This window comes from Zophobas morio, unplaced genomic scaffold, assembly GCF_036711695.1.
Source record: "Zophobas morio isolate AGI-343-1 ecotype UQ-CSIRO unplaced genomic scaffold, CSIRO_AGI_Zmor_V1 ptg000108l, whole genome shotgun sequence".
NCBI lineage: Eukaryota > Metazoa > Arthropoda > Insecta > Coleoptera > Tenebrionidae > Zophobas > Zophobas morio.
In genome coordinates this window covers 5,791,329-5,811,478 of record NW_026972213.1, presented here as the reverse complement: position 1 = coordinate 5,811,478, position 20,150 = coordinate 5,791,329, and the positions used below count along the sequence as shown (strand labels likewise).

The 20,150-nt window shown below is 32.1% G+C and overlaps 1 protein-coding gene across 2 annotated transcripts in view; it reads left to right on the top strand.

Moving 5' to 3' along the window:
- The window catches only part of LOC135144598 (follistatin), a 127,210-nt gene that overhangs the window by 19,243 nt on the left and 87,817 nt on the right, over nt 1–20,150 (top strand). For both annotated transcript variants that reach the window (XM_064076626.1, XM_064076625.1), the window contains exon 2: nt 9,310–9,471. In XM_064076626.1, coding sequence (XP_063932696.1) covers nt 9,396–9,471 — 76 coding nt within the window. In that variant the 5' untranslated portion in view covers nt 9,310–9,395. The remainder of the gene's footprint in view (nt 1–9,309; nt 9,472–20,150) is intronic.

Below are 20,150 nucleotides of genomic sequence, written 5' to 3'. Positions count from 1 at the left end.
ATGTATTAGTGTTAGATGAAAAGGCGAAAGTTTACAATGTGAGATGACATTTTTACGAGGAATATTCGGACGTAACGCATCTTCTGCAGAGTACCATTTTTTTCCGAAATTTACTGTTTTTAGAATGCATTTACGATGAGGTAACTATCAGAATCAGGTTTCCTAAAATTACAGCACCGCTTGGTAAGCAATAATCCCAATAGTATTTGAATGTAGCTATACAACAGGATAATTTTATACCGCGCTAGTTCTCGAAAATCAATGAAATGAACTTTGGAAAAATACTCTACAATCAGAAACGTGCGCCATAGGGTGCTGAAATTTGCTTCACTTTCTCATTGTGCGTGATTTTTTCCACATATTTTATTTTTTGCATTAATTTGCTTCTACAACCGACGATCGTACAAAACTAAGACAATGTTTTTACATGTTCTTAATTTGCATGTCATCGTAGTACCATAATAGTGTAATTTATGATCCCAGAAAAAAGTACTAAAGTGATTCAAAGAACTTAAACAAAAAATGTCGACATCATCTTCAATCAGACTATAATGACAAGCATTTGATGAAAAGATGAGCTTCAAGAATATTTCTCCGAGCTTTAGATTTATAAAGGACACAATGTTTTGAACTAAACTTGAAGGATTTAAACGTTGTAACAGAATTAATAACTCCAAGATCTTTATCGGATTCATCTCGAAAACAACATTGGTCAAATAAAAAAAAAATGAAGATCTGCAAATAAATTTCTCAAGGTTGGAGATCGGTAAGCAAAAAAACGTTGTCATTGAATCTGGCCTTGATGCCATGGTGACCTTCAGTTTTTTTATTGCATTAAAACTACGTCTTCACTTATCTACTATATATAAAAATACGGTCTACTATACAGGGTGTTTCTTTTATTTGATACAACCCCTGTAACTTTTTTATTCTTAAAGATAAACCTGTAGTTCTTTGAGCAAATGTATCATTGTAAAAGATCTATGTGATGGCAACCTCACATTTATATTATCACTTTTGGGTAGAACCGGAAATGACATCAACTTAATTTTTTTTTTTTTTTATGGAACACTAGGTATATTTTTTCATAAATGGAAAGACTGATTTTTTCTAAAAATCAAAGGCAATCAATATTTCTAAAATCAATACTTAAAAAGTTATTAAATAAAATACACGAAAAATTCATATTAATTGATGACAATCTAGTAGCTTGAAAAATTGACACTCATGTCATTTATTCACATAGGTGATCTTTTAAAATGATACAAGTTTGGTCAAAAAACTATATGTTTATTTTTTTAAATAAAAAAATTACGGGGGTTGTATCAAATAAAAGAAACACGTGGTATAATAATCAGCAAAACTATCAAAAATTTCGTGAGGTTTATGTATATCATTAGCCCTATCATTCATTACAGCGGACAAGCTTTCTGTTCTTGTAATCGTGTTGATATGAGAGAAGAATAACTTAGAATTTAATAATTACATACATTAAATTCTAAATTTCAAAGGAACTGACTCGCTTGAGTTCTTGAATATTTATGAAAAACATCCCAAACTTTCTCAATTCTTTATCGGCTAGTTAAATTTTATTAGCTTTTCCAGTCTTGGTTTAAAATTCTTCTAGACAAAATTCTCCATTTTGGTCGGCTACTGAAATTTTCCAGAATAAACATTCTTCACACGTTCTTAATCAACTGGTGCAGCTAAAATTTCGTAAATTATATCTGTATTTTTTCGATCTCACATAAAATTCTTACAGAATGTCAATTTAGTTCTCAAATATTCTAGAATCTCAGAAAATTTCCCATTCTCAAGTATTTCTGACCTTCAGCCTGATTGCCCTACCCCAATTCACTAAATATAAAAATCTGAAGTCTTTACAAAACGTGGTATTTTTTTTTTGTGTTACTCATTGGAGATGAGTATTCTTTTACGTTTTCTGTAATACGTATAAGCAAATCTCTGTCTTCGATTGTATTTTGCCTGAAGTCGAAATGTTGGTTACTTCCAATTTCGACGATTTCGACGAAGTGCCTCTTTAGTTTTTTTCACTTCAAGGCCACTAATTTCCTTCTGCAACTTTAATTCTTCTAAGCTATTCTCGAATGGAGTTTTTTCAGCATTCTCTTGTTGTCAGACGGCATCGTGAGCTACACATATATTTCATCATAATCAAACTGCCATTGTATTAGAATATCTACGTAGTTCAAAACTTCCTTGTACCAATTAACGTACGTAATATCTTTAGATCCACTCCGTAGCTAGAGCGAGTAAAGAAAGAGAGATATCACATTTTTAGACTAAACTTAACACTAAGAATTAGCCAAAATTACACACTGAGATCACTAAACTAAACCATCCACATTGCAGTTTTAATAGCGATTTTAAGATTTTAATAATTAATTCAAAATTTATTTCAGTACATGCATGTCACATTTTTCGAAAGTGTGTATGTTACAATTTTCAAAAGATACAAATTACTCAATCGTAATTTCAGTGTAACAAAAAGTAACCACTGGTAGGAAAGGTAGCGGATAAGTAAGTAAAAAGTAAAAAACATTTATAGATAAACGTAGCGAGATTCAAGACGATGTCTTTCACTTTCTTTATGAGGTGTAATTCCAATATGATCTCCTAATGAACCAACGTTTGCAGAGTAATGGATCTACAAAGGTAATTACTTTGTCGCACGAGTGGTCTTCATTTAAGGTAGAGAATTAGTAACTACATTCTATTCCCTACAAAAACAAGTCCCATCAGGGGAATATCGGAGCTTGTCGGTGATCATAAATTAAAAGAATCTTATTTCCGATAACGTTGTACAGCAGAGGGTAAAATTAAAAAAAATTAACCGTTTCTGCATTTTTTTTTTCGGTTCGTACGCTGTTTATGAATTTCTTACAGAACAAAATTGTGAGTACTCAAAGATTTAGATTTTGTGTATGTGATGAATTAGGAAAATGGAGTCTTTCAACTGATAAAAAAAATGTATCTTTATTTTCACACTTATCGATTTTGGAGTAAGAAAATCACATGTAAGTCAGAATGTGGACACTTATATTCCAATAAGAATATTTGAATAAATCATTCATCTATTTTGTCAGCTTTGTACGTGAATTTGCATTTTCGTACAATCATTAAATAAAATATCGAAGTAAGTATAAGTTAAACTGTAGATGATGTTTCCACATTGGATTTTTGAGATTTAGCCGTTTGTTGCAACTTAGCACTAAATAGTTGGAGAAAATGACTAAAAAACAATATAGACTTATCTAGCAGTTTATAAATACCTATAGACATTTCAAAGTTAAAATGTACAGTGTTATAACTTTATCGACTAATATAATCCACTTCTATTTCAAACGTATACAGGTAACAAAAATGAAATTTGGAATTGCGTTTGACACTTTATCTCGGTTAACAACTTTGGAAATCTCTCAAGACAATGGCATTGATTTGCAGAACTGTTTCTAAATAATTGTCTTCTTTTTAAAACTGCACGCACAAATGAATATTTAAACTTATTTCACAATTGCTTCAAAGAGTTCTCGGAGAACAGTTTTGTATGTATTAAAATTAATCCATTTATTTTCATAAAAAGTTGATCATCTTTCATCGGAATCTAAAATCTGGAACTTTTTGGTGTAAATTTTCTGCAATAAGTTAACCACTCATAGAAAATGGCGGTTTTTAATTTTTATTAAATGTTTTGAAAACGAAGTCTCTTAGAAATTTACAAATGATCTATATATCTAATGGTTAATAAACCGTGAAATATTTTTTTACTGTCACGAAAAGTATATTCAAATTCCAGTTGATGGACATGGTTTGCTCATAAAATAAAAACAACTCTTGAAGAAAGAAGTATTGTGACTTAAAACGAACGTTTCAATTTTCCTTGTGGGAATTTAAATTTAAATAATTAATTATTAATAAGTAAATTTTCCACTAGGTTTCTTTAACATTTTTTTATTTCTTTTTCTATCAAGTTTGGATATGTTCTAATTTTAATGATACGTTAGCTGACAGCAGAATCACGTTGTTTTTCACAATCGCTTCGACGAGGCGATCATTTATAAACTCTCTACAAATAAGATGATTTACATTAAAATTCCTCAAACATTTTTGCTTACGTCAGTACAATAAGTCTCACTTTTGAAACTTCACTGCATCCAGACACGGAAGCAGATTGACTATTAGTTAATGTCGCGACCCAAGCGCTTGTAATAAATTAAACCGTAACAAAATCTGCAGTTAAGTCAAAGGTTAAGCTACCAGCTTCAGGTAGCAACGACGCTGACACCCAATTATTTCAGGAAAAATGTCTATTATTAAATGTGACTTATTTATTTAAAAATGACAAAATATTAATATATTTCAGTCAATCGTGGCCTCACTGTGACGCCTAAAATAAATAATCACGCGGGACGCCACAATGCATTCCTTTCTCTTTTTTCGCGGTTGACAATAATAATTGAGGAATCGTTGCTATGTGCACTTGCCGAATTATTTGCGTAAACAAGTTCATTCAAATCCTCGGACACGTGTGTATTATTTATACACAGGCGCCTACCACGTACAGATTTGACAATTTGGCAACGAGTGACAAAAATTTATCTTTAGGCGCCGTTAGCACGTGATAATTTATTGGTTTGCTATTTACAAAATACTAGAATAGACGCTCATTTTACGCTAATTATACCAATTCACTGGCGTCTTAAGAAATAAATCCTGCAAGGTTTCTCACTTGATTATTTAATATTTCTGCCAATGCCACAAGACTAGCATCTAAATCTACCAAGAGTAAAAAATTGACCGCCCCCGGAACAAGTGCCATATTTTCACATTCAAAGGAATTTGTAGACCATGCACACACTTTCGCTTTCAGATTTAGTGCTAATTAAATAACTGACATTTGTTATTTCATGGTTACACTTGGCTGAACACTTCCAAACCTGCATGTGTTGTTCTGATAGGACAATAAACGTTGCTGGTAAAGTGCTACGTGCTTAGACGGAGTTCAGTAAATAAAATGATCGTTTAATTAAACGCCAACCGGATCTTTAGCTTTTAAGCGAAAAAATCATGGTCAACAACACTTATTTTAACAATCTGTAAAACAATACCTACCGGCTTAGTATTGCGGAGTTCGGTTAATTTTATCCGAGAAATACGAAATTGATTTCGTAGATTAAGTAAACTTGTAGATTCGAAGAAAACTATATATAAATACAGTTTCTGATTTTCTTAGTAGGTCAATAAATTGTATCGAAAAATCTGTTGCAGAAGTAACACATGTCTAGACATCTAAAAAATGAATCATTTTTGCTTTGTGTTATGAGTATGACCATTTTGGATACCATCACTAGTAGATATGCATTAAAAGAATAGTAATAGAGGTCCTATACATTTTGTGCACCGTGTATATTTTTTTCATTAAGATAAAACAAAAATACTTTTCGAAAAACAATTTCAGTTCAGTTTATTCCGTTCAGCGATTGTAAGATAAGCGAATTTTTAATCTTCTCGATTCTTCTCTGGTGTATTTTTATGTATATATATATAGATATATTTTTTTTATTAAAAAATGCAAAGAAATATTTTTTTATATTAAAAAAATTAGGCAAGTTATTAAACAAGCAGAAACAATACTAAATTATGACTAGTACTTTTTTCTTCTCGCTTTCCTTGTCCATACACATCCATCTAGGGTGACCTTTTAGTAACCAAGTTTTGTTATTTTTTCTGAAGCTTTCTTGCTATTTTTTTTTTTAATTTAAGTTCTTAGTCTTTAATTTACAGAGCATTCACTGTATAGGAATGAATGAACGATAACTTCTAGAAACATTTATAAAACAGTTTATTTAAAAAAGTGTCACACCGCGGTGAAGTAGCTAGGTCGAAATTGTCACTCGAACGTATTTCCTTTGTGTATCTCGTGTGCTTTTTAAAGCCACTTCGTGTTTGCATAAACATGCTTTTAAAAATTCCAAATAAATTGAATCCCGGTTTATGACGTGTTGAAATTAGTAACAGTACATGCCTACTCTCGACAAATATGTGAAATCCGTACTATTTTCTGCCTTAAGAACGCATTAATAAATTACGAAAGTCGACGCCTGGCTAGAAATTATTTCGCGACAAGCAATGATGCCTGAATGCATAAACTGACATAATTTGACGTTGGAACGCGGTTGTATACATCACATCTACGTGCCGGTAATTTTAGTTGGAAAAACGCCCCCGGTTTCTATTCGAGTCAAAAATGCGTCTATTTTTAACCCGAAGAATAATCCGCAAGTGATTCTTTATTTTATAATAGAGTGAGCGTGGTTGAAGATCAAATAAATTGCAATAGATCGGCGTAATAAAAGTGATATACGAACCCACATGAGATGACTCCTCCAATATTCATCATTTAAAAATAGTACAGTTTTTATTGCAGAAGTTTGAATGGCGATTTTAATTGATTATTATTGTTCCAAAGCCGAATCGTAACTCTCACATTTTTATTTATTCTTGGGCCGGCCAATTAAGTGCTGGATTTAAATTCGTGTCGCCGAGATTGGATTTTTATTACTTTCGCGAAATTGTTCACTAAGGACTTCGATGGCGGTGCTGATAACAGCGTCCAATTTCTCTTATTTGGCTGGTGTCTTACTTAACACATATATTAAAATACAGACGCAAATATAAACATGTACGGGTTTATTTACAAAACATGTTGCAATAAAAAATAGCGACTTGTTTACTTTATATGACAGCACACTATCGGTTTTGAACGGACACAGACGCTCATTTTCGCCTTGATCGCCACAAGAAGCGATATCGTTACGAGCAAGAATTGTACATTTTATAAAATTAAAAATTATACTATAACAGTGTCGAATTACCGTGTTTAGTGAGACTTGATAATTAAATTAAATTATTTCATGGCTTTTCCGACGATAAAAAACAATCAAGGTCAATTGTGGTTGCAAGCTTCCATTAAAAGTTCCGAGATGCAGGTAATCCACGTAATTTTCAAAGTTGTTAGATGTTATGGAAAAAAATGTGTCGTGAGTTGCATTAAACATGTTAATATATAAACTGACGTGTGTTGTAAAATGAACTTTGAACTTTATTTTCTACAAAACATATTGCAAGATAAATCTATTGTTTTTGTACGTTTTCGAACGCAAATTTAGTGGTCTTTCGCTTCCACGAAAATAATGTCAGGTAAACCCAACATTCATAATAAATAAGTTTACGACGATAGGTTATTTTTTTTTTATTTTATAGGTCATAATAAAGCAAGACAAAACCTGTAAATACTTACAATGAAGGAGGAGGAAACAACTCTTTTAAACAAATTTTATTTTTCAATAATTATTTCTTCCCTAGTAAACGTGGTAGGTGTCTAAAGTCGAAACGTGCCGTAAATCAACGTCTGATGAAGTTAGCAACAATACTTGTAATGTTGTTAATATGATTAACATAAAACATGATTTTAATGACAATACCAAATTTACTTAATGACTTTGAAAATAAATTGACAAAAGTTTGTCATTATAACATTTCCAATCAATAATTTAAAAAAAGTGATAGTTCCCTATAAAGTGAAAAAATTTACATCTTCGAAATGGATAGCTAACTTGAATTTTTATAATATTATAAAATTTTGTGAAATATTTTTTCAAAATGTAAAATCAATTTATGAACAAAATATTGACATGATTGTTAAAAAAATAAAATGATTGCGTTAAATTTGTGATTAAGGAAATAAGCAATTTTGGTGGATGCGCAGGGATAGTATCCGTCGCCATTAAAACAAACTATTAAATCTTAAAAAGTGAATTACTAAATTCAAAAATCTTTTTATTATGTTTTTGTAAATATCTAATTGTATTCATGATCTTTTAATTGACTGGCTAAAATTACTTCGAAACCTTTACCGATAAATGAAACAAGTTATACGTTTTTTAAACTCGATTATTTAGTTGTTTATATTTATTTATTTTTTGAAAACAATTTACCAACGAATATGCTTTAAAAACTCATCCTCATCGATGGGCCAAACTATGTTGTCATGTAAAAAAAACAAAAAGACAATTTCTACAGTTGCTGCTGTTTAGGTCATTTTTACACATTTTTTTTTATAATTAAAAATTTAATTTCAAAATTTTGTGATATAATCTACTGTAAATTTTGCACTATTGCAATATGTATTGAAAAAATTGTTACTTTACTTTTCAGAATAAAAGCAAAACAGTTTGATGTTGTGATGAAATAGATTTTGGTTTAGATTTGAAGTAATTGGATAAATCAGTCACATGAAACATCCTGTGTATCACCTTAACAACTGCCAGTCAGAAACATGATTAGTATTTTTTATGAATAGTAATCGTTTGTACTTACAATGTTACATAGTGTGAGCATTTAAACAGTGGACCTGAAATTGTGTATTGTGTAATTCAAGTAGTAATTTTATTTGAAATGTCGTAAATTTTACCACACATGATGTAATGATATACATATTCGAATATCGAGAGAGCAATAAAAAACACGATCAGAGAGAGCTATGGATTTTTGAAGATTTGTCTTTGATATAATTATCGTCTTATCAGATTACCGTCAATTTGAAAATTTGAGTTGAAAATACAACGATCAAAGACAAACTTTCGAAAACCCATGGCTGTCTTTGATCGTGTTTTTTATTGCTCCCTCGGTACTTGTCATATAAAACTGCGAATAGGCGAAAGACAGACGGAAACAGGAGACCTATTTTTTCATATTCTACCTGCTATGAAAAGCCGAGACAACGTGAAATCAACCGTTTGTCAAATCGCCTCTACAATAGAGTTAGTCTAACACTCGAAAAGTAAAAAAGTAAAACGTTTTTTTATTTATTTTAGAAAATTGAGCGCAGTACTCAATATTTTTTATGAGTCTACAACGACTATTCCATGCATATCGGCTAAGAACCAATCTGATTGGTATGTAGCGTGGGCTTTTCGCGGCAAGCCACAGTAGCTCGGCATCCCCATTGCATCACATCTAAACTCTTAAAGTATTTTCTTGAAATTCTGGCAACGCAGTAACGTTGTGATTAGTGTCACACTGGGTATGCTTAAATTATCCCCACCGAAAGTTTATCAACGAAATAGGAACTTTCAGAGAAAAGTTGTTACACGCATTTTGGTACCTTGTACCACTGAAAAGGTACCTACACTGTGTTTTGCTAGGTGAAAATTCATTTTTAAATATAACTCTTGATTATGTCTGCAGTTTTTCGCTCTTAATTATTAAATGGCGGTTTCTTTCCAGATAGCCATTGTTGATGGTCCATAGCATGTAAGTGTTGGCTGCAGAGGGCCTCGGCCCAGCCAGTATCCAGAGAAGCTCCCATCGCAATGAATGCTGCACTTATCGTCAAACTTCAATTGCTGCTCGTGTTCCATCTACTATTGAAATTCCAATTCACAGTCGGTAAGTATGTCAAACTTTAAAAAGCACGCAATCACGACTAGTTAGAAAGGATAGTTAAACGACAGTTAAGTGTCATTTACAGAAGAAAAATCCGCTCTATAGTACCATTAAACTTTAAGGTTAGACGTTACGAGCGAAAGTACGTCTCGCATCAATGCAATTTAGCGTGAAAATGACAGCAAGCAATTTATCAATCACTGATTGTTTAAATTATAACGTGTGGAGACTAATTTATGGTTTGCCGAAGGATAATGTGGGAAAGGACACTTATCACTTGAATACTTTTAAGAAAAATTCTGAAATGATAAACGAACGTGATTGGTGCAAGCGAACTTCCTTCACAATTCATTTCGACACCTACCGAATCTTGACGCAACACTGCACTTTTCCTATTTATTAAACTCATAATTCTGTGCGTTAAGTCATTCCGAGGTATTTTACGGCGGTTTTACGGCTGGTCATGTCGACCTATTTAAGTTTTATTGTATGCGGAATTTTTCAGTTTACCGAACGTCGAGAGTAAGTAATTACTGCCCGTGATGGACACCGCTATCAATTTTTCATCGTATAATTATACATAATGCCGTTCCAATAAACGAGTGTGTTATGTAAGGGTATTATTATTAATTATATCCTTTATAATGGGCGACACTACATTGTATGAAACTGGTGTGTTAAGTGAAATTTTATACATAAATTAAGACGCTCACTTAATTGCAGCTTTAACTACCCATAACAAAAACAACGCGAATGTTTCCTCTCTTTATTTCGTTATTATATTACGTTTGAGTTGATCTGAAGGGGAAGTTGTACTGAGCTTACAGATGTACTTATTATGAGAGAATAAAAAATAAATGAACCAGCACAATTACACTTGTCAGACGATTTAAGCGTGGAGATTTGCCGGGATCAATGACTTACGGGTGTGTTCGACAAAATATCTACATTTTTGTAGCATTTGGTACGTCTGGTATGAGACCAAAAAGAGCAAATAGTGTTTGTTGTGATTTTTAATTTTAGTTGGCACTCCTGCTCTGTGAATACCATTACGCTGTTCAACCGAAAGGACGTTCAAAATTTCAATTAATTTTAATCTTGAAACGCGTTGAGAATATCATATTCCGTTGGCAGACAGAAGTACCAACAAATTTTTAAATTACAATCTACAACTAAATTTTGGTTTTTTGTTGTTTGTGTATCCATTTATAAAAGCAAAAATAGCACGCGGAAGCAGCTTCTTAATCAAAATATTCGCTAGAATTGATCCGAGAAATTAATATAGCCTATCTTTTGACAAAAATGAAGCTGTGTGTGTACTCACACAGTAGTATGTACATAATTACCTTATATGTATTTATAATAATAACTACAACAAATGACTTCCTGTGCTAACAAAAATCTTCGCATCAAAATAAACAGCGGAAATATTTCCTTATTGTTTAAGAGTTCGCCTAATAGGATTTAATCGATTTGAATAGTTTTTACTTCCCAAGTGTAAGCTAAGCAAGTATTTTCAATTTCTATAGCTGGCTCAATAATTCCTTGATTGCAGAGTTATAGTACGAGTACAAGCTCAACTTGAGAGTAATTTTTGAAATTTTATATTTTGCATTTCAAAAACTAAAGATTAATATAAATTTTATATCAAGCGTTTGTGTTTTAAGTAAATATTTCATAAAAAAAAACATTATGCCCCAAAACATGTGCTGTAACAAAAATTGCGAGTTGGTTATGTATTTTCCAAAATCGTTTATCCTTGTTGCTTGAGATTTCGCCTAGGCTTTAACCAATTTTAACTCATTTTCCTATTGTTTTAATCAACTCAATGAATCTTCGATTTCAGAGATTCAGTACAAGCTGAACTTGATAGGATTAATCTAATTAAAAAAAAAAATTACATCAGTGGCCACAAATAATGATTAATATACATACTCACATTTTTGCAGTTTGATATTTTCCATTTATTTCAAAAGCAACAAAACAAAAAAGTAACATTAATTTTAAATTGAGTGTTTATATTTTAAACAAAGAATTCAAATAGTAAGTTCCACGTCACTAGAGTTCCATATCTGTTGTTAATTCGTACTTTCTTGAAAGTAAATGTGTAAAATCGAGTTATACTCAGTTGAATGAAGACCTCGATTTGAATAACATTTGGTAACTGATGTAATGCTTCTTGTTAGAAGCAACGAAATATGTAGTCAATTTCTGTATTTGCAAGATCTAGTGGAAGTAAATTTTTGGTCTAAATAAATCAGCTGTCTAGCACTTACAGTTTTTCCTCAATCTGGCTCAATAATGATTTCATTTTTACTTCTCTAGCGGAAGCTAAGGAAGTATTGTAAAGGGTCCATCCGGCGAATAGGTACTTTAATGTGTTCTCAACGTTTCCGTCTGTCTGCCATCTATCTGTCGTCTGTTTATGTCGATTTCTATTAAATAGATAATTTCCAAAACTACTGGACCGATTGTTGCCAAATTTTATATAAGTAATATGAATATTATTGGCATTGGTAAAACCTTAACCTCAGTGGTATCCGATCATCTCCACGGATGATGTGATGACATCCCCACAAAATTTTTAATACTAAATATCGTAAATTTTGAAAACCAACATTGTACTTGTAGTTTATGAATTCGCCTTTAAGTTTCCGTCGAGACAATTGAAATTTTATTGCAATGTTTTATACTAATTTAAGCAGAACTCGCACAAGGATATTCGATAACGCAGTGATTACCGTGGGTTGCACGTTTGATTCTATCATGGGCTTTTTTGCTTTCTTCTGATTTTGAAATCTCTGCATAATATTATTAATACTAAGATATAGTGAACCAAGAGTTATAAGGTTATATGGCCATCATAAAATCATCCCATTGTGTCGAAGTTAAGTTGTTTACAATAGAAAAGGTTTTAGGGTCGTAAATAACGTGTCCACTGCAGCTCGACCGGCTCTTGTGGTTTCGTTCAGGGGCGGCTTTCACTAAATATGAAAATCCACCACTCCACTATTTCTTTACTACCTGCAGCCGCTGAGGGTTCCGAAATAACCACTCGCTTTGAAAGCCGGCCCTGTTAAATATGAGCAAGAAATGTTTAGAAGATGATTTATTGCCAACCGGTAAGCTTAGTGCGAACCACACAAAGGGGGTATTTATTTGCGGCCAACTACTTTTATGATGGCCATATAACCTTATAGGTCTTGGTTCACTATACCTAAGCCATATATTACCATGTTCCTAATACGGTCACGACAAAAAAATCATCTACAAGTAATTGTTTACTGCTAAAATATACTGCCAGACAAAAAAACCCGGACACGCTAATGTTTAGTAATATTATAACTTTTTTACATTTTTTCTGTTTCCACATGTTTTAGAATAAAGTTGTTTTTTGTTAATGAATACATTCAAGTGTCCGGGTTTTTTTGTCTGGCAGTGTATATTAAGGAAAAGATCGACCTATTTGGGCCACTGAAGTAATTGATTCTCATAAACTTGAAGTCATTATTAATTTTTATACTACGTAAAGGCAATACAACTGTGCTGCTGTACCATAACCACTACGCGGGAATTTGTTTCACCGCTGCAATCCCCCAGTTGAAGTAAGGTGTGTTTTACGGCGAGTAGCGGGGACGCCTTGATCTGGTCCACAAGGTCGTAGCCAGTGCGTCGCTAGGAGTGTTTACAGCTAGTAAAAAAACTACTTCTATATTACTATATTACTTCAAATAATAATACTTGATGCCCTTTTTAATTTTTCAACCACAGGACCACAGATTTGTGATCTTGAAATGTTATATTATGTTGAAATAGACCAAAAGAAAAATATATTTGTAATCAAACTATCGCCGCGACAGCACTGGTTCTAGCGTATGAGATACAATTCCGCGCGTTGACCATAACATAACACAACCTAACAAACTAGGGCTGCATATTTTATAAAATTTAATAACTGCAGTGTTCCTTATACTGCCATTCGTTGTGTTCCTATTATTGCCAGTGATAATATTGGGAAAAATCATAATGATTTTGGGTATAATGAAAAAAATTGCTCCAAAGTTACTTCGACAGAACTTCGCCCGTTCTTGAAGTACAGTCGAACAGATTCCGCTTCTTTGAAAAATCATTTAAAAAAATGTTTTCTGATAGCCGTTATACATTAAAAACCAGTGGTGTAAATGAGACCTCGAATCACCTGCGCCGCGGGGCGCAAATTCCAAGGAAGTGCCGTCCACAGACATACGGACAATATAAAATATATTCAAAAGCAAATAATCAACGGAAAATAGTGTATTATTATAAGTATACATACATACTTAACTTCGATTGTAATGTTTATCGAAAGAATGTCATGTATAAATTTGTTTAATTTGAATGAGTTGTCTCCTCAAAACAAAGGACTAAAATTATTAATTAAACCAATTAAACAAAATGTTCTGAATATTATAAATTCTTATTTTATCATTATTATATAATGAAGTGCGTAATTGCGTATTCTTCACATTTTCGAGGAAATGGTGTGACTCGTTCTTAATTTGTACAATAAAAAATTTGTGATAACGTCATCGACAGCGTATTACCCATACAAGAAAAAAAATAAAGGGTCAAGTTCGGCATCAAAACTACGATCTAACGTCGCTAGTTTGCCAAGAAAGCCATTAAACTACTGCGCCACGGAGACTTATATCCCGTGTTGGTAATATAACGTTGTTATAACTTGCAAATGTTTTTGCGAAAATTCGAACGTTTAGCGAAAAAACTGGAAGCGGACTCGTACACTACAAGTATAGGAGCATATTTTTGTAAAATATTCAAAACATTTTAAAATACAAACCATTGAAATGACGTCGTCAAATTCTTGGTGGGGATGATTAGCCAAATTTTGGTTAGCACTTAACCATCTACATGCTATTTCTAATATACATATAAAATTTGCAGACAATCGGTGCGGCAGTTTCGGAGATTACGTATATAATAAAAACGGATACAGACACCAGACAAACAGATAATACAGTTGATAGACAGACAGACGGAAATGGGAGACTAGTTTTTTCGTACTGTAGGGATCATGAAACATTGAGAAAACATAAAAGTACTTATTAGTCTGATGGACGCGATTACTATACTTAGCTTACGCTCGGGAAGTAAAAATTATGATTTGAACTATTGAAAAATAAAACACAAAGTACAAAAAAAAATAATAAACCGGATTCCAAAACAATTTTAACAAAAACATCCTTAAATTCATATAAACTACATCCACTTGACAATTTTGTATAGATATTTATCTATACATACATATTTTCGAAATCGGGGATTTTAAATTGGTAACCATAATCTTTGTATAAATCCGTGCTGATGGGGCAAAATTAAACTTTTTACATCCCAAAAATTCACAGATTTTCTCAAAACTACAAATTAAACAACTTGAAAAGGGTTTAATTTGTAAATTTTCTATTTTGGAAAGATAACTAACACAAATATTTGGGGAATTACCCATATAAAACCTAGAAATAACATTCGAGTTTTGTGTAATAAATAAACTCTTAAAATATGTTTAGAATGCAGTTTGACACATTGTTCTTTTATCCTCATTAACAGATAATTTTATAAACATTTTAGTTAATGAAGCGTGTAGGTGATTATGCAAGTTATTTCATCTCGACTTAACGATTAATTTTTTTAAACTTGCACCTGAATAAGATCAAGTTACATAACGGAGAATCTACACAATGAAGAAGTCTATTTAGCAACGTTTTTTACCTGACTTCCGTTTTACAATCTTTAAGTATGACTAAAGTTTTTTGTTGAGAATGTTACAATTTTCTAGGGACATGTTCTTCTGACAACTTTGTGACTACGTAAGCTGAGTAATGAGTACTGTGGAAAAATGGTGATTCAAATTATGTTTATGGACTAAAAACAACTCAAAAACTAAGATCCAGTTTGTTGTAAGTTTGTAAGCATGCAACACATACTACTACATTTGTATTCGTTTAGATATTTGTGACATTTTTGACTTCCCATATGTTTAAATCAATTTGCACTGTAATACATCTAATGACACAGATAGTATCTAGAAAACTCTTAGCGGTTCATGTTTTTCGGAAGCACCGAGAGTTACAAGTAAGCGGCAGACGTGAAGATAAATGCTTGAAAATTAAGTACGATGCCAATAAATTCCAAAATTTGACTTTATGAAATAAACCTCGTTGAAACCTAATTGGTTTATTAACTTTTCAAATACGAGAAAATGCCAAGATTCGAAAGACTTCTTTAAACACTACGTACACGTGTTCCGGTTTCGAGGGCCCACTCAATAAATTCGAACTTATTAACTTATTTGTGAGCATCCACTCCGAAGGGAGGTTGTTTTCCGTTCAAAATAATTCAGTCCTAATTTTCTGAACGCAAAACGCGCGTCTGTTGTACACTTCTCATATCAATAAATTATAACATCAAAGCAAACTTAAATAGCCCTTGATTTTTTAATTAATCACGCAAGATCGAAACTGCGCCAAAATCCCAATTATCGCAGATAATTCTTGAAACACAATCCGAACGTCGTAAATACGTCAAAACTGTCGGTGTTCGCTGCCTCGGTCCACTGCAACTGGTCAGGACCCAGGCTTTGTACCATTGATTTATGTACCCTTAATCATTAACTCTTGACGGGTGGCGTTAATTCTGGTCAAAATATTTTATAATTCTGTGGGTGTCCGCAAGCCGAAATATTTGGCAAATAAACTACGATGTTATAATACCGGAAGCTCTCACTCTGCCTACTTTCATAACATTTATTATGCGCCGTATTTATCATGTTCGTTGGGCGGGGACAGGACCGGACTGGGGGGCAAAGAAACCTAGGTATATAATTTTCCAAACAAATATTTTTTTGTAGATGAATTTATCAGTAACGTAAGAAAGATAGGTCTCACAACTTTCATTTTTAGCACCGCACTCGTGAAATATTTTTATTCAGTTGTCATTCAACGTTGTCCAAAATGGCAATCTTTATTCTAAAAGTTTAAAAATTCTGATTTTGCGTAGAGTGAGAGAATGCGAAAACATATAATATTTGAAAAATATACGTAGAAATGAAATATGGCATAACCACACGCACCCGTCCAACTAAATTTTATTTATGAACTGATTTAAGAATTATAGTTGCCGCTGTCAAAGTCAGAAAAATTTTACCAAAGCATAACATATAGTTTTACTGGTTAGTTTTCTGATTTGCGATTTTCCTGTTTTCAAATTTATTGGTTACACTAGTAACCAAAATAAGTGTTTTATTTTAAATTAGATTATTATTGTGATCAAACTAAAGTTAAAAGTGTCTAAATACTTATTATAATATCAATACAATTGAACTACAAACGCGCTAAAGCATTGAACTCGCTTTAGTAAAAAAAAAAATTTGTAGTAGTATTACATAGTGGTAACGTCATACAAAAAGAAAATTACTTAAGAAAAACGTTAAAAGGTAAAAATCCCCACAACATTTCTTCACATCCGTAAACAAGCATTTTCCTTTCGCACGTCCAACTTTTATCAAAAGCTCGACTGTGATTCGTGATTTCCAGGTCAATCTAAGCACACGTTTGTGCCATACCATTCTTGACTCCAACATGTTGCACATTGGTGCTATCACAATACGCAATACGCGGAGACAAAACAGTGTCATATATACTGACCGGCAAAATAAACCGGCCATCCTGAAATATTCCGCAAAATCCCTTTAAAAATTATTAATTTAACTAGTGATTGTTATTTTATTTAAAGAACCAATCATTGTTGTCACAGGATGTATAAATTAGTTTAAAAAAATATACAATCACTAGTTAAAATATTATTTTCCAAAAGGATTTGCGAAATATTTCAGAGTGGTCGGTTTTTTTGCCGGTCAGTGTATCACACAGGATGATGTAGAAATTTGCATTCGCATTATGATCTTGGAAATTGTCACACAAAAAGAATTGTCAATTTAAAAAATTCGTCGAGTTTGTAGAATAATGCTAAAATGATTAAAACTGTTCGAAATTCAATTTTTTTTTTCGATAAAAAATCTATTGATTTTTTCTTATCGAATACCCAGATTCCTGAGTTCATTCGCTCGACCAATTTCAGAAGAAGTAATCCAAAGATGAAAATATGGAACTACTAAATCTGGGAATTGGTAAAATATCTAATCATTGTGGAGATCAAAATACACTATTTTGTATTTTCTTTTTACCGGAAAACGTGGTATTTATTAACAACTAAAATAAAAGTCGTCTACTAGCTTTCCTTGTCGTAAGAATAACGATAGGCAATCCTACTTTCCTTTCGTCTAGTTAGTCACTTTGTTTATTTAAATATGAAGTACGTGTATCTTTCACTGTATAACGGAAATGCAATTTGTACAGTTTGCTGAATACTTAGTATAGGTACATATTTAATACGTTTGGTACAAAGAAAATACCATATACAGGCTCGGTCACTAACTGCGTGGTCTTCGATAATTCATTAATTATTATTATTGGAGATCGAAAAAAAAACGGTTTATTTTTAAAGTTTCGATGCAAGTTATCGTTCCAATTTTCTTTATTTTTTTTTAACAATGCAAACGTTCACAAAAAACGGAGCAATATTATTTTAAGATCTCTGGGTTGCAATATTTTATGTTGTGATATCAATGAAACTAATTTTAATATACATAGTGTTTATAAAAACATTCTAATACTTACGGTTTTCAAATGTCGATATTTATTTTATTTATTTTTTTTTTCAAATAGCACATCGTGTATTTTATTTAATGAATCTTTTTTTCAGCATGTCGGTATGTCTTTTGAAAAAATAAAAATACGCGTTAACTATCGCCTTTAAAAATACTAAACAAAAAATAAAAACCAATAAAATGTAGTAACAAAACACAGTTAAGACTCAAGTTTGTTTATACAAGAACAAAGCGCGTACCTTTACTTGTCTGTCCACAAAATATTGTAACACAGACTTTAAAAATAACCAACTGCGTTTTTCTTGTGAACCCTTCCATTGGTAAAAAAATTTATAACGTGGCAATGTCGTATTGAAATTTCAGAAATAAACTGTGGCGGTTTAAAAAATAAGGTTGTATATTGTCTCTTATAAACGGGACACTGTAGAGATGAAAATAATTTTAGTGTACAACTCTGGTAGTAACTTTTTTTCAATTTCTGATAATAAATAATGAGATATCGAGGAGGGCGCACTTAGTATAACTCACACTGTGTATCAATTGGTTTGTAATAATTATTAACACACTTTACTATAATAATGATCCTTTATTATTACTATCTTGGATAAAACACAATTATTGGTAATATGTTTAAAAAAAATCCACCATATTTGAAAAGGGACATCTAGAATTTTGAAGAAAACTTTGCTTTGATAGATATATAAAAACTGAAGAGTGTTTTAACTTACTCATACAGGGTGAACTGTCAGTGTTATCATGTTATCAAATTATCTGTATTTTCATTAAGATTTATCGTATTAATGTTGGAATTATTGTTAGGATAAACCCTAAATTCGATGTGCTATAATTTTTAAATGTGGTATTTTTTTTCAGTATAATGCAAAACTGTTCGTTGAACCTAGTTGGTATCCTTCGTAATGAATGTAAATCTGTCAAAATGTATAGGAAGTTCCATAAAAAAGAACTACAATTTTGATCTTTAACCTTTAGAGGGAAGTTTAAAATTATTGCAAATTAACCCTAAAGTAAGTTTCATTACCCAATCCTCATATTTTGTAATACTTATAATGAGTATATTTGATTTTTATACAAAATTATAGCTCTATCATTTCGAAAACATTGCATGTTGAAAATCCTTTAGTTTGTAAGTAATCTCGATCTAGAGATTTGAAGCTCTGATGCTTTATCGAATATCAAAATATAATACGACAAATGCATAGGTACTTACAATATCCAAAAAAGTAACTGAGATATATTACCATAAATAGTAAAATAGGAAAGGTATTACATATTTATCTCCACTAAACTGTTTATGAATAAATTACAATCACCGTTTTGTGCCTGAAGGAACAGCTTGTGTAATTTCGTCTAAAGGCCTTTGTTAACCTCGATTCGTTGCTGTTTCTTTTTAGGCCCTAAAACATGTGTTACGGCCCTGCAAACACGTCTGTGAATGCATTTGTCCGCCTTGGCGCGTCGCACGGATTTGCGTATAATACGTTAAATTAATTTGCATATTTATTATAAGTCATGCATAATTTAGAGCGAATTTGTGTCATGTGTGTGTGAACCGAAGCATGTCTAATTTCGAATCGAGCTTTGACTCGAGGAAATCATAAAGCAATTCGAGTTTGATTTTATGATGGTTCTTGACAAGCCGAAGAGCTTTCCGAGAATTCGCCTCGTCCGATTTTTACGAACGGGTTCATCAAAACAAAGCTGTCGACGAATAAACTGATAATTCGATATAAATTGCTGGAATCTCTTTTAAATTGATGAAGAGTGTCGCTCGGGCTGGCTTGTCAAAACATCGGGGACGTGTCTAGTTGTTCGTAAACACAAACAATAAAGAGATCCCTATCGTCTGGAAGATATTCATCATAATATTATGATATGTCATTTTATAAATAGAAAATGTACTTACTTTCCTTCACTCTACCGGAATAAACTCAGCAGAACA